The sequence below is a fragment of the Corvus brachyrhynchos genome, unplaced genomic scaffold, assembly GCF_000691975.1.
Source record: "Corvus brachyrhynchos isolate BGI_N302 unplaced genomic scaffold, ASM69197v1 scaffold175, whole genome shotgun sequence".
Classification (NCBI taxonomy): Eukaryota; Metazoa; Chordata; class Aves; order Passeriformes; family Corvidae; genus Corvus; species Corvus brachyrhynchos.
The window spans coordinates 5,799,718-5,813,915 of NW_008238448.1; the positions used below are offsets into that span (position 1 = coordinate 5,799,718).

The 14,198-nt window shown below is 60.3% G+C and overlaps 1 protein-coding gene across 1 annotated transcript in view; it reads left to right on the plus strand.

The window, feature by feature from the left end:
* Positions 1–12,760, plus strand: part of LOC103617418 (prolow-density lipoprotein receptor-related protein 1) — a 13,125-nt gene extending 365 nt beyond the window's left edge. Inside the window, exons 2-33 of the mRNA XM_017736742.1 lie at positions 5–32; positions 358–477; positions 560–787; positions 1,015–1,128; positions 1,234–1,353; positions 1,652–1,777; positions 1,878–2,084; positions 2,247–2,415; positions 2,551–2,719; positions 2,923–3,148; positions 3,498–3,623; positions 3,818–4,033; positions 4,257–4,565; positions 4,812–5,024; positions 5,212–5,787; positions 6,189–6,404; positions 6,563–6,801; positions 6,883–7,012; positions 7,356–7,534; positions 7,649–7,835; positions 8,169–8,387; positions 8,616–8,799; positions 9,081–9,282; positions 9,351–9,515; positions 9,809–10,009; positions 10,102–10,645; positions 10,791–10,919; positions 11,110–11,217; positions 11,305–11,541; positions 11,665–12,088; positions 12,287–12,425; positions 12,687–12,760. Of these exons, the coding sequence (XP_017592231.1) occupies positions 5–32; positions 358–477; positions 560–787; positions 1,015–1,128; positions 1,234–1,353; positions 1,652–1,777; positions 1,878–2,084; positions 2,247–2,415; positions 2,551–2,719; positions 2,923–3,148; positions 3,498–3,623; positions 3,818–4,033; positions 4,257–4,565; positions 4,812–5,024; positions 5,212–5,787; positions 6,189–6,404; positions 6,563–6,801; positions 6,883–7,012; positions 7,356–7,534; positions 7,649–7,835; positions 8,169–8,387; positions 8,616–8,799; positions 9,081–9,282; positions 9,351–9,515; positions 9,809–10,009; positions 10,102–10,645; positions 10,791–10,919; positions 11,110–11,217; positions 11,305–11,541; positions 11,665–12,088; positions 12,287–12,425; positions 12,687–12,743 (6,507 nt within the window). The 3' untranslated portion in view covers positions 12,744–12,760. The remainder of the gene's footprint in view (positions 1–4; positions 33–357; positions 478–559; positions 788–1,014; positions 1,129–1,233; positions 1,354–1,651; positions 1,778–1,877; positions 2,085–2,246; positions 2,416–2,550; positions 2,720–2,922; positions 3,149–3,497; positions 3,624–3,817; positions 4,034–4,256; positions 4,566–4,811; positions 5,025–5,211; positions 5,788–6,188; positions 6,405–6,562; positions 6,802–6,882; positions 7,013–7,355; positions 7,535–7,648; positions 7,836–8,168; positions 8,388–8,615; positions 8,800–9,080; positions 9,283–9,350; positions 9,516–9,808; positions 10,010–10,101; positions 10,646–10,790; positions 10,920–11,109; positions 11,218–11,304; positions 11,542–11,664; positions 12,089–12,286; positions 12,426–12,686) is intronic.
* The last annotated feature ends 1,438 nt before the right edge of the window (positions 12,761–14,198 follow it).

Genomic DNA, 14,198 nt, shown 5'->3' on the forward strand with positions numbered 1-14,198 from the left:
GGAGTGCCCTGACGGCACGGACGAGCAGTGCGGTGAGTGGGGGAACACTGGCACCCATCCACTGTCGTGGGGTGGCCTGGGGGCTGTGCTGCATGGGCATCAAGGGGCCCTGGTGCTCTGGGGAGTGGCGGGGCAGGACAAGCCGGAGGCACCTCAGTCTTTGCTAGCTCTGCCTGTGTGGCATCCTGCAAGGACCTACGTGCCCCAGAGATCCTGGGGAATATCTGTGGCATGAGAACACACCCTGGAATCTATGTTCCTTGGGCTCTGCCAGCACCTGTCCCGTGCCAGGATGAAGTGGACCCTTGTTGTTCTGCCACAGCAGTAGGTCCCAGTGACTGTGTGTTGTCCCTGCAGATGTTGCCTGTGGTGGGGACCCCCATGTCTGGCAGTGTGACGATGGCCGGTGTGTTTCTAGCAGCTGGCGTTGCGATGGTGCCGCTGACTGCCTGGATGGCTCTGATGAGCAGGACTGTGGTAGGTACTCTCTGCTGGGGGCTCTGAGGGGGGGTGGTTCGGGATGCAGGGCAGGCTGGTGAGTGCTGCGCTGTTTCCTCAGTGTGCGGGACAAAGAAGGTGCAGTGTCCTGGCACCCACCACTGTATCCCGCACTGGGAGCTGTGCGATCGGCACCAAGACTGTGAGGATGGCTGGGACGAGGAGGGGTGTCCCCAGCAGCCCTGTCTGCCTGGGCAGTGGCAGTGCAGGAACAGGGTGTGCATCATGGCTGAGTGGAAGTGCAATGGGATTGATGACTGTGGTGATTCCTCGGATGAAGATGTCTGCGGTAAGCAAGAACACTGGATGCCCCTCAGTAGGGTGAGACCTGTCTGGGCCATGTGTGAATTAGGGAGTACTTTGTTTTCCTGGGCTCCAACTTCCCTTGGGATGGTGACAAGCTTCCCAGGAAGCTGTTGACGCTTTGCAGGGCCTTCCCAAGAGTCTGGGACCCATGGTTTCCCCTGTGCCCAGGGTATTGGCCTGCCCTGCTGACATGAGCTGTGTGTGCCATAGCCCCCTGTACACCTGGCATGGTGCGGTGCGATGAGGGCAAGTGTATCCTGGAGTCCCTGATGTGTGATGACAAGGATGACTGCCTGGATGGCACTGATGAGCCCAGCACATGTGGTGAGTTACATGCAGCTGCTGGCTGCTGCCCATCTGGGTGGGGCCAGGGGGAGGGGATTCACGGAGCTGTCCTGCCTCCTGTCACTCTTTTCTGTGTCCCCACAGGTCGGAGCTGCTTTGTACGCAACGGGGGCTGTGCAGAGACGTGTGCCGACACACACTGGGGAGTGCAGTGCTCCTGCGGGGCTGGCTGGGTGCTGCAGGCAGATGGGCAAAGCTGTGCTGGTAAGGGGAGGTCAGGGTGCATGTGCTTCGGTCAAATGTGGCCTTGGCCACTGACAGCAGTCTCCATGGAGCCCATGCTTCTGGGGGAACACCTGCCTCTGCCCTGCTCCTGCCTGTGCATCACACACGGTCCCATAAAGATTGTGTCTAGATCATGTCCGAGCAGCAGCTGGTGCATTTTGGGGCTGAGGCCCATGTTCTGGTATCTAGAGAGCCTGCCTGTAGTCCCAGGGGAGCTAGCGGCAATACTGTCTGGGGCAGGTCCATGGCAGGCTGCTGATCTCACCTATCCGTGCAGATGTGGACGAGTGCTCCCTGGAGTACAGCCCCTGCAGCCAGCTGTGCAGCAACACCCCGGGCACTTTCAGCTGCGCCTGTCTCCAGGGCTACACCCTGCGGCATGGCACTGCCTGCGAAGTGGCAGGTAGGGAGAGGAGGGGAGCCCAGGCTGGCCGAGGGGCCAGGCAGTGCCCCTAGCTGGCCATGTCCCTGGTCAATGAGTGACTTGCCTCTCACCCTGGCAGACAATGCAACACAGATCTTGGTGGCCGTGGGGCAGGACCTGGCCCTTCTGGATGTACGGACCCAAGCTTACCGTCCCCTGCTCTCCACTGAGACCGAACCCCGTGCCCTGGTGTATGACCTGCTCCGAGAAACCTACTACTGGCTGACAGAGGACGGAGAGCTCCGTGTTCACCACCCAGGGAAAGGCACAAAGCCTCTCTATGCAGGTGAGGAGGACCAAGCCTGCTGGGTGCTGTAGCAGGGCTGAGATGGATGCTGAGAGCTGGCCTGCCACCCCAGTACTGCTTTTCCTGTATAGAGGAAGGGGCAACCTGGGTTTGCCTCACTGCCTGGAGCAGGTGTGCCTTAAAACTGCTCTGTCTCTACAGATGCCAGAGAGGTAAACAGCATTTCCGTGGACTGGTTCACAGGGCAGCTGTACTGGGCAAGCAGCCATCCTCCAGCCATCTGTGCTGGGCTGGGCGATGGCCGGGGTTATGTGACAGTGCTGGGGAAGGACATTGCACCAGAGCAGCTGACAGTACATCCAGCTGCAAGGTGAGCAGTGAACGACCCAGGGTTGGCCCAGGCTCCTGGGATCACGATACTGGTGCTGACCGTGTCATGCCTGCTGCGGGTCTATGGCAGCACTGGTATTATGCTGTGAAGTGGGTGCTTAGTGCCTGCCCCCAGGTCCCTGTACTGGGTCAACCGTGGACAGAGGGGCCGGGCAGTCATTGCTGCAGCCGGCATGGATGGCTCAAACCGGCGGGAGCTCACAGTTGTGTCCATGGAGGAGCCTGTGGGGCTGAGCCTGGACCATGTGGCTGGCAGGCTGTACTGGATCAGCGAGTACAAGGAGGTAGGGATGAGGGCGCTCTCTTCCACCCAGAGAGATGATAAGGTGGGAGTTGGGAGGGTGGCCCTGGTTCCCCTGTGTCCATGGCCAAAGCATGGGAGGGAGCAGGGAGTGGTGCCTAGGTCTGGCATACATTCCTGGGCTGGGAGGAGAAGCATCAGGGTCTGGGGATGCCACATGGGCACTGTGCCTTGCCTTGTCCCCAGTCCATCGAGACACTGCGGGTGGATGGCAGCGGGCGCCACTCCTTCCACGCTGTTTTGCGGAGCCATACGGAGCCTCTGGGCCTGGCCGTGTTTGAGAGCCGGTTCTTCTGGACCGATGGCACAGAGCTGGTGTCAGCAACCTGGGCCTCTCCCCAGGAGCACGCAGTGCTGCTCCGTGCCTCTATCTCAGCTTTCACTGTGCTGCATGCACTGCAGCAGCCTCCCCGTGAGTACCTTGTAGGTGCTGCACTGCTGCAGGGCTGGCAGCATGGCAGCAACCCCCACTACATCCCTGGGTGCTAGGAAAGGCTCACAGGGTCCTGAAGCTCACCAGGTCGTGCCCAATGGTTTGCCTGATCCTGTGACAAGGGGTTGTGAGGTTGGTTCAGAGGGGACCTATAAAACTGTAGGAAAGCTGCCAAGGCCCATGGCTTTGGGTAGACCTGAGCCCTCATGAGACATCATTACCCTGCCTCCAGCCCTTATCCAGACCCAGGACAGTCTGTGGTATTTGGGGATAAGGAGAGATATTGGGGTCATGACTGCTTGAGCTTTTAACATCCTCTTGCTCCCAGGGGACACTGCTGCATGTGCTCCGGGCCTGTGCAGTCACCTTTGCCTTCTGTCCCCTGTGCACCCTCGGGGCTACAAATGTGCGTGTCCAGAGGGCCTCTTCCTCCTGCCCTCGGGGAAGTGTGCAGGTGAGCAGGGTCTGGCTCTCTGGGGTGGTTTACATCCATGTGGGAGTTGGAGGAGGGCCATAAGGGGCTGTGGGTTTGCTGGGATGAGGTTCCCGGCACACACCAGTGCTGTGACATTTCTGTCTTGGTTCATGCTGGTGACCCCATCCAGTGTCCCTGGGGCTGTGCTCACACACTGCCCTTATGCCCTGCAGAGCTGTCCATTGTGTATGCATCAGGAAAGGCCATCTCCCTGGTGCATGTAGGCCCTGGAGCACACACCAAGCAGGTGCAGGAGTGGCAGGAGCCCTTCCATCTGCAAGATGTGGACTGGCAGAGGTCAGTACTCTATGGGACAGATGACCGTGGGACTCTGCTGCGTGTTGTGGGCCACCCTGGCAGGAGAGAGGCCATTGTGACTGGGCTGCCAGGTGAGACCCTATGGGGTGATAGAGGGCACCGTCCCCTTCCTGATGCTCCCTGAGGCCTGAGGATCTCCTGGGTGCAGAGCACAGTGGGCTGGTGGTGCCCACAGTGAGGCCATGTCAAGGCAGTGGGCAGCTGTGCCCTGGGTTTAGGGTCTAGGGGCACCCAGGCAGAGGTGCAGGGTCATGGGGCAGCCTCGTAACTGCTTGCATGCCTGCTCTTGCCAAGTGTGCTCTGCCCGTGTGGACATCCGCTCGGGGGACCTGTACTGGCTCGCATGTAACCGGAGGGACATCGGGGTGATCCAGACATCTGACATGTCCCCGCGCATCCTGCACCGGGCTCACAGCAGCATCCAACACCTCTTCTTGGACTGGCGGCGTGGTGCTCTCTACTGGCTGGCTCGCGGGCAGCCCCTGCAGCAGCTGAGCCTGGCGGGGGGTGCTCCGTGGGATGCCTGGAATGAGACGTGGCCTGGAGACCTGCCTGCAGCCATGGATAGCAGAGCCTTCAGCGTGCTCTGGAGCTCAGCCCTGGGTGAGCCCTAGTGGTATCTGGAGCAGGAAGTGGAGGTAGTAGACGTAGGCAGGAGTGATCAGCCATGTCCTAAATGCAGTATGTCCCTGCCTGAGCAGTAGGATACTCATGGGGCAGACTGTGTCCTGTGGCTGAGTCCCTGGCCTCAGCCATGAGGTCCCTGCCATAGCTGTGGGTTGTGCAGCACAGGGGGGGCCATGAGGGGTGCGGGCAGGCTCCAGGTCCTACCATGCCTCTGCCCCACAGGCCTGCGGGCGCTGAGTCTGACCAAGCGGCAAGCAGTCACCCTGGCACCCAGCTGGCCCCATGGCCTCATGGCCGCCTTTGAGCCATACCTGGTGTCGGCAAATGGGACAGCTCTGCTGCTGTGGGACCGGAGGACGCTGGCCCTCGTGCTGTCCATGCCGGCAGCAGGTGTGCAGGGAGCGGTGGCCTTCGTGGGCTCAGAGCTGCAGGCTGGTAAGAGCGGCTGTGGTTTTTTGCCTGGCACTGCTGCTGTACCTGATGTACCTGTACAGGCTGGGGGGCCTGTGCTGCTCTGAGCTAGGGCAGGGTGCCTGGCTACTGGTGGCCATGTGGGGTGCTCTGGGAGGTACCTGGAGTGTGGGGAGGGCACAGCCCCAACAAGTCCCAAATCCTCTGCCAGTGCCACCAAGCAAAGAGACTGCCGTGCCACTCCCTCCACCTGTGACAACCACTATGAGGACACCCACAAGCACCACTGCTACTGCTACCACCTCCACAACACCGCTGCCAAGCCAGACCACCATGGCACTCACCACTACTCCTGCACCAACCAGCAAAGCTACCACATCACAACCCACCAGACAGTCCACATCAAAGAAGACCACCCCAGCACCAACCACTGCCCGGACCACACCAACCACTGCCCGGACCACACCAACCAAGCCTACCACTGTGCAGGCAGCCAGCACCAGCACCACAGCCACTCGGTCTTTTACAACTAAGATCAGTTCCCCACAGCCAACCACTACCACCCCACACTCAAGCAGTTCTGCACGGGTAGTGACACCTACCCCATCCCTCCGGTCCAGCCCGGCACACCCCTTGACCTCAGTTCTCCATCTGTCCTGTTCTCGCACGCATGTGCTCTGCCGTGATGGCACTGGGTGCGTGGCCCAGGAGTACCTGTGTGATGGGGAGAAGGACTGTGCAGACGGCTCTGATGAGGATGGGTGCGCCCAGCTCTGCAACACCCCAGGTAGGAGCCATTCTTCTGTCCCCTGTGCAGCTGTGTCACCCTGTGCCAGGGCTTGTGGCTGCTTCCTGGTGGGGTTTTTGGGACAGGGTCCTGGTAAAGTCTGTGTCCTGGGATCTGATGCTTGTGATGTGACATATTGGTTCCTTCTGAGCTTGGCACTGGGTTCAAGGTGCTGTTGGAAAAGGACAGAGTTGGTCTCTCTGCCCATAGTGACGTAGATGTGGCTGAGTTGAGACTGCCACAATCACCTTGCTCAGGACCTAGGCTGCTAGAGATTCACTGTCTAGGAGGGACCAAGCTCTGTCACTTGTGGGGCCTTTCTAGGTCACTGGAGGGCTAGCACAGGGTGTGGGCACCCTGGCGGCCTTCTGCAGGCAGTGCAAAGCCCCTTGTCTCCCCAGGGGCCTTCCACTGTGCGAGAGGAGCTGTGTGCGTCAGGGCGGGAGAGCGCTGCGATGGGGTGCCACAGTGCCCCGATGGCTCGGATGAGACAGGCTGCTGGACCCCCACGCAGGAGTGTGCCCTGCGCTGCGATGCTGCCACCCGCTGCATCCCCAAGAGCTGGCTCTGTGATGGCCATGCCGACTGCCTGGACCACACTGATGAGCAGGGCTGTGGTGAGACCCTGGGGCTGGATGGGACGGGTTTCTGGGATTGCATGCCCCACAGGTGGATGCACCATGTTTCTTGTGGGTCCAGGAGCAGACACTGCCCAGGGCAACCTGCGGAGAGGATGGGGACAGTGCCCCCGCTCAGCCCTGGCCTTTGCCCACAGTGCTGAAGGAGTGTGGTCTGACTGAGTTTGCCTGTCGGAGTGGGCAGTGTGTGGCCCTGGCCCTGCACTGTGATGGTGACCACGACTGCCAGGATGGCTCAGATGAGGAGGGCTGTGCTGTGCCCCGGCCGCTGCTCTGCCGTGAGGGTGAGGTGACCTGTTCCCACAGCAGGGAGTGTGTGCCGGAGGCCTGGCGCTGTGATGGTGATGCTGACTGCAGGGATGGCTCAGATGAGCAGGTGAATGGAGCAGTGGTGACACAGCCTGTCCCCACTCATGCCCAGGAGGGCTGGTAGCCTTTCTCACCCTCTGCCTTGCAGGGCTGTCCTTGGGAGGAAGGGCTGTGTGGGGACCGGCAGTGGGGCTGCTCCCGTGGCCTTGAGTGCATCCCTGATGTCTGGCGCTGTGATGGAGAGACTGACTGCACAGATAGCAGTGATGAGGCTGGCTGTGAGCAACACCCTGATTTTCTCCCCTCTGTCTCACCCAGGGGTGGCTGGTGGGTACCCAGCACAGAGGGAGATGGGTATGTGTCTGTGCTGAGGTGAAGGGCCCTGTATGCTGGCTGCCTATTCCCAGCATCTGTGTTGGCTCCAGGTCCTGAGTAGCTCTTCTCCCTCTAGGGGCCAGTGGCCTTTGGGTTAATATAGCCTGAAGCCAGGCTACTGGCACAGCTCTGGATGTGGCTGCAGTGAGCTCTGGGCAGCCTCTGGGAGCGGCTAAATCTACCCCAGATGAGCAAAAGGAGCTGGTGGATGAGGCTCAGGGCAGCCTTTCCCACATGTCCCTGCAGGCCAGCCTGCTCCCTGCCAGAGTCACGAGTACCCCTGCGGGCTGGGGTCCTGCCTGAATGTATCCCTGGTGTGCAACGGCCGGCAGGACTGCGCGGATGGCTCAGACGAGGGGGGGAACTGCTCTGTGCCCTGCCAGCGGTCCTGCGCTCATCTTTGCTACCCCTCGCCCCAGGGCCCTGTGAGTGCCAGCAGCCCTGGGACAGGGGCTTGCCATGCCATGATGCCCTGGCCCAGCTGCAGAATGGAGCCTTGTGTCCCCAGGGTGGGCAGCTGATGGTCCCTTTCCCCACAGCGGTGCTGGTGTGGCCCAGGCTATCGGCTTGCTGAGGATGGTCTGTCCTGCATGGACATAGATGAGTGCACGGAGTGGGGCAAGGGAGCCTGCAGCCAGACATGCCTCAATGCCCCAGGGTCCTACAGCTGTGGTTTTCTCCCTGGCTACCTGCTGGAGCCCGATGGCCATGTCTGCAAACTCACTGGTAAGTCCTGGGGTGGCCTAGCAGCACTGAGCATCCTTGGCCCTCTAAGGTATGCCAGGGGCTGGTGGATACTTGTCCCCCTATGTCTGCTGCCCATGGGGAACCTTGTAGTCCTGTGAATGGCCCTGTCCCCCCTGCCATGTTGCCTCCCAGGCCCCATTCAGCTGTGAGCTGCTGTTTGCCAGCCCATGGCTGGTCCGAAAATCCATCTGCACTATCTGAGAACATCCCGTGTGGTAGGGCTGAGTTCCAGCTCCAGTGCCTGTGAGTGCTGTGTGCCTTGCCTGCATGTGCTGGGACCACTAGTGCTGAGCAGGGTCTGTGTTGCCCCAGGACCAGAGCCCAAGCTGCTGGTGGCTGTGCAGTCTGAGGTGTTGTCCTATGGCCTGCGGAGTGGGCATGAGGAGGTGGTGCTGGCCACTGACAAGGATCGTGTTGTCTTCTCACTTGACTATGACTTGGTGGAGAGGAAAGTCTTCTGGATGGACCTGGCCACAGAGAGCATCCACTGGCAGGATCTCAACTCGGGAAAGAGAGGCACACTGGTGAAAGGTGGGCTGTGACAACACGGGGTTATCAAGGCTGGCTTCTGTCCCTGTGCAGTCTCCAGGTTGCAGTGGGGTGCCAAGCTGTGATCCCTTACGTGGAGGAGTGCTAGTGGGAGCAAGGTTGGGAGGAGCCAGAGCTCCTGGGATGGAAGGGACCTGGGCTGGGAGCACTTTGCCAAAGGGCCATGCAGCTGTCATCCCACACAGGTTCTGCCTCTTGGATGCCTTTCAGGTGTAAGATCAGACTGTATAGCAGTGGACTGGCTTGGGAGAAACCTGTACTGGACAGATGGGGCAGCAGGGCAGGTGCTCGCCACTCGCTTGGGGGCTGCCTGGCGAGGGATACCAGAGTACACTGTGGTGATGGATGGAGACCTGGACCAGCCCCACTCTCTGGTGCTCCAGCCTCTGGCAGGGTAAGTCTGGGACAATGGGGCGTGGGGACCTCCTTGCCATCCTTGCCCTGCCCCATTTTCTTCCATGGAGGCAGGTGAGAGGCTGGGGAAGAGGTGGGATGGCCTCACCTTGGTGCTGTCAGGACTGTGTAACAGAAGAGCCCAGACACCTGCCCTGCCCTGCATGGAGCTCTCAATATATCTGTGATGGGATAGGAAGCTCAAGGCTGCTTTTCTGGGCTGCCTTGGTGCTGGGATGATGCTGTGTCAGGGCCATAGGCCTGCACCTCTCTTCCCACTAGGCTGATGTACTGGTCAGAGGTGGGGAGCCATGCACGACTGATGGAGGCCAGTATGGATGGGAGTCGGCGGCACGTGCTGCTGGCCCAGGGACTGGGCTGGCCCACAGCACTGGCCCTTGACCTCCCCACCCAGAGGATCTTCTGGCTGGATGAGAAGCTGGGCAGTGTTGGTTCTGCACATCTGGACGGCAGCAGTGTGAAGGTGTGGTGGGGCACTGGTGACAGGGCCCTGATGGGGACGGGGGTGGGCACTGACAGCCTCTCTGACAGGTCCTGAAGCTGCGCTGGGTCCGGAGCCCCTTTGCAGCAGCTGTGTGCGAGGGGCAGCTCTACTGGTCGGAGAGGAAGACATGGTCCGTGCAGCAGGTGGACAAGGCCAGTGGCAAGAACAGGACCGTGCTGCACAAACAGCAGGGGCAGCCCCACGGCCTCCAGGTACCTATTTGGAGAGCCCCAAACCATGCTGTGCCAGCACTGCTGATCTCCCATCCTGCACAGCCCTTTGTCCTCTGAGTGCGGAGGCACTGGGAGCTGTACCCCCATCCCAGTGGTCCTTGGGCAGCAGTCTCTGTGGCCAGGTGTCTCTGGTCCTGTTGGAGCATGTCTGCCTCACCATCCTGCCCCGAGCTGGGCTGCGTGTGGGCCTTGGGAGCATGGTGTGGTGTCAGCGGTGCTCAGTTCTGCCGGCAGGTGCTGATGGAGCTGAGCCTGAGCCTGCTGTCCTGCAGGTGATGCATCCGGCCCTGCGCCCCACAGCCCCCAACCCGTGTGAGACGCGTGGCTGCTCCCACCTGTGCCTGCTGAGCGCCAGGCACACTGGGCAGTGCCGCTGCCCTGCCAGGCTGATGCTGGCCGCCAACGAGACCACCTGCCTGCCCGTCCGCGATTCAGCCTTTGCCCTCCTGGTGTCACCGGCAGCTGTGGCACAGGTAGCATCCTCTGGAGCCAGCCCTGTGGGCTGCTGTTCTCACTGCTGTCAAGGAAGAGGGGTCCCCATCTTAGTGCTGCCTTCTTCCTCTAGGTCTACCTGAAGGACCTGCCTGCAACAGCTGGATCCCAAGGGCTTCCCCCACACCGGGCCTTGCCCTTGGCCAAGGTGAGCCGCCTGACAGCCGTTGACTATGCAGTGAAAGACAAGAGTTTGTACTTTGCAGAGGTGGGAAGCAATTCCATTGGACTGCTGCGCCTGAAGGACTGGGGGCGGCTGTCCTGGAAGAAGGCAGTAGCTGTGGAGGGCACGGTGACATCCCTGGCCTTGGACTGGCTGAGTGGGAACCTTTACTGGATCGGGGGGCAGCCGCCCAGCATCCACGTGGCAGCTCCCAGGGGGCGGTGGGCCCTGGCACTACTCAGCGAGGGGCTGCAGGGGGCTGCCTGGCTGGCACTGTGCCCTCGTGCTTCCACCATGTGCTTTGTCACAGCAGCTGGCAGCCACAGGCATGGTGCCGTGGTGGAGTGTGCGGCCATGGACGGCACTGGCCGCAGAGCAGTCTGGAGGAGAGCCCGGGCTCCCACTGGCCTTGCCTTTGGGGGTGCTGGCTCCAGGCTGTACTGGGCAGACCATGGTGAGTGAGGGCTGAGGCAGGGCACTGCTGGGGATAGCAGTGGTGCAGGCACTACCTCCACAAAGCACAGCCTGGCGCAGCCCTGAGGGGCAGCCTGAAGCCCTCTCTGTCTCCACACTGAAGCCTCTCCATCTGTGCCCTGCAGAGAGAGGTACTATCAGCAGTGTTGAGCTGGATGGATCCCGCTTCCGGGTGGTGCGGGAAGGGCTGCATGGTCTTTCACTCTTTGCCATAGGAGAAGGCTTTCTGCTCTGGAGCACGACCTCTACCAATGGTAGGTCTGTTTGCTGTGCTTTAGGACACTAAAGCACTACTACTGCACTAGGACACGGGGTTCTGCCAGTCCTTCTGGGGTGCAGGCTTGGCCCTCTGTGGGGTGAAGGGCAAGCTAGGGGACCCCCACCTCCCATCTCAGGCACCCCTGTGGGAGGAGGTGGAGCAGTGCTGACCCCATGTGTCTTCAGGCTCCAGCAAGATCTGGCACAGCCGGCTGGAGCAGGCTGACAACTGGTGGTTCCCGATGGAGCAGGAGTTGGTAGCCATGAGGATTTACAGCCAGTTCTCACAGGAAGGTGGGTCTGGGACTGCCCCAGCCCAGGACATCTGTGGGGTTCAGCTGTGCCTTGTGGTGGCCGGGCTAACCGGCGCTGTTTTGGCAGGCGCCAATGGCTGTGCAAGGAGCAATGGGGGCTGTGCCCAGCTCTGCCTGCCCAACCCTGCCGGGCGGCAGTGCCGCTGCTCTGCCGGATACCACCTGGTGCATGGGGCAGCATGTGCGCTGGCACCACCTTGCCCGGCCCCACTCCAGGCCTGCCCCGACCTCCAGAGCTGCATTTCCAGAGAGCAGGTCTGTGACGGGCGCTCCGACTGTGCCGACGGCTCCGATGAGTCTGACTGTGAGTGCCTGCCCACAGCCAGGGTGTGCTGGGGTCCTTGGCACAGGGAAGCCTGCCCAGTCTCCCCCAGTTTGGGAACGGGGTCTTACCTGCGTCTCTGCTGATCTGTGCCCATCCCTCCAGGCGCCTCAGTGAAGGTGGGGATGCAGGTGCCTGCAGTGGCACCATCAGGAATGTCCCACATAGAGGAAGAGAAACCAGTCTCATCCATAGCTGCACCCCAGCCTCAGCAGCCCAGCCCCAGCCTGTCGGCAGCTGCTGGCCCCCAGGAGCATGGAGAGCCCTTCGTGGTACCCCCCAGCACAGAGGAGGTGCTGGGGGCTGTGCCCTGCAGCAGCGAGACATGCAACCTGCGCGGGGACTGCGCCATCGAGGCTGGCCGAGTGACATGCCACTGTGCCCTGGGCTACCGTGGCGACTACTGCGAGGAGGCCGAGGTGCAGCCCCTCGCAGGACCCATTGTCCTGGGGGTGGCTGTGCTCCTGCTGCTCGCTGCTGCTGCTGTGGGGGCCCTGGCCTACATGAGGAGGCGGGACAGGCGGAGGAGGTGAGCTCTGGGGCTGGGCTGGGCCAGGTACAACTGGGAATAGAGAGGGACAGGGACACTGTGGAGTCCTGATGGGCTATGTGGAAAGCTCCAGTCACCCCAGCAGGCTATTACCAGGGGTTGTGGCAGGACCTTGGGATCTGCCCCATCTCTAGGAGATGGCCATGCCATTCTCAGTGTACATTTTTCCCTCTTCAGGACCTCAAGCACTGCTTCAACTCGGGTGCTGACCTTGTACCACCGTGAAAGTGATCCTGAGGAAGAGGATGAGGAGGAGGAGGAAGAGCTTCCCCCCAAGAGTGATACATTTGTGAATGAAGCTTATGAAGGGAAAGAAGTGAGTAGCATCTGGAGCAGGCCCTGCTAGGGACTCCTCTGCCACCCTGCAGTGCCCCAGGGCCCAGTGCTGGCATGGTCCCCACTCCTGAGGCAAGCTCTGCCCTCCTGCTGCAGGAGAGGGGAAAGACCTAGGGCGCCTAGAGTCTGACAGGGCTGTCCCACTCTGCATGTGGCTGGAGCCCCTGTGCTAAGGTGTGGGGTGGGCTTAGAGAGACTGGGTCAGACTCACCCCTGACACAGCCGTCTGTGATTTCTGCAGGAGCTGCCAGCCCTGCTGAGGAAAGGACCATCTCACATCAACACCGTATTCTCATAAAGGAACAATGTGCCGCATCTCTTGTGCCACTGTGGTTTGTGTGCGGGCCGGGGAGGGGAGGTTTTGCTCTTTCTAGATGTCTAAGACCTAGGGAACATAAGAATCCAGACAAAAAACATTTGGGAGGTTTATCAGGAAGTCTCCAATCCCAACACACTCTCTGAGACTGTCCCTTGAGCTACTATCCCTCTACAGCAAGGCTTAGCTTGCTGACCAGGGTGATTTGGGCTTGCCTGGTATAAAAATTTGCCCAAGTAACTCTGCAAGGAAGCTGGCTTGGCTTTTACCTTGTTATGCAGGGGGCTGAGAAGGATTTTATAGTGCAGTTCTGACCTCCTGAGTGTCCCCTACAAACCAGTGAGACCAGTTTTACCACCTCACACCAAGCTAATTTTGAAAGGGGAAATATATGCTATTTTTTTCTCTGTGATCTTCCTTCCCCCCCCCACCCCCCCGCCCCACCCTGAAGTGTGCTCAAGGAAGGAGAAATCTCTTCTAGAGCTGATTTTGACCACGGGGTTAAAGTCCTTTGGGAAAATGTATAAAAGCTAGCTATGCCCTTTTACAGACCTTTCCTTCCTGCTTCAGGCAAAGCACAGGGAAGTTGGGTGAGCTGTGCCCACTGGCTCTCAGCCCAACCTGCCTGGCAGAAAGCCCATAACCATCCCACAGCACAAACCCATTGCTTTGCATTTATTTTTCTGTTCACACAGTCCTGAGCTGAGCAGAGACATGAGGCAGGTGCTCCCCTCCCCTATTGCCAGCTCTGAAGGTTACACACTTCTGATCTGTATGTTGCTTACATGGGAACACCGAAGCTGCCTCTGCCCAAGCTGCTGTGCATGGTACAGGAAGATGAGGTAAAAGTGGCATGGAGGGACTGGAGCCACCTCTCATCCTCAATCCAGCGTGGCTTTGGCACAGTTGTAGATCCTAGAGAACAGCAGGCTTTTGAGGAAGTTGCAAATATTCAAATCAGGTCCTTGGTCTTGTTTTTGGCCTGCTCAGAGGTGCCCCGGGAGAAGGGCATGGCTTGTAGGGGTAGGAGCCAGCACTGCTCTTGATGCCAGGGAGGTGACTGCTGTCCCAGTGCTGGGGCTACAAGTCAGAGTCACAAGGTGGGCTGCTCCTCCAGTGCTGTCCATCTCGCTCATCCTCCAGCACGTCCCAGGGATTGCTGTAAGCTCTACTGGAGCACGGCCCAGCCTCTATCACAGGGCTGGGGGGCAATTTGGGGGCTCTGCACTCCTTGCAGTAGTGATGGAAGCTGAGGGCGAGAGCCAGCCCCCCCAAGATCTCCAGACAGCTTCCCAAGTAGCTCAGTACCAAGCTGTAGCCTACGCTCAGCGTGCTGCCAGGCGCTGCAGGCAGTGCCCACAGCTCCTGGGTGTACCAGGAGCTGGGCACTAGGCTCATCAGCCCAGAGAGGAGCAGCACCAGCCCTGCCACTCCTGC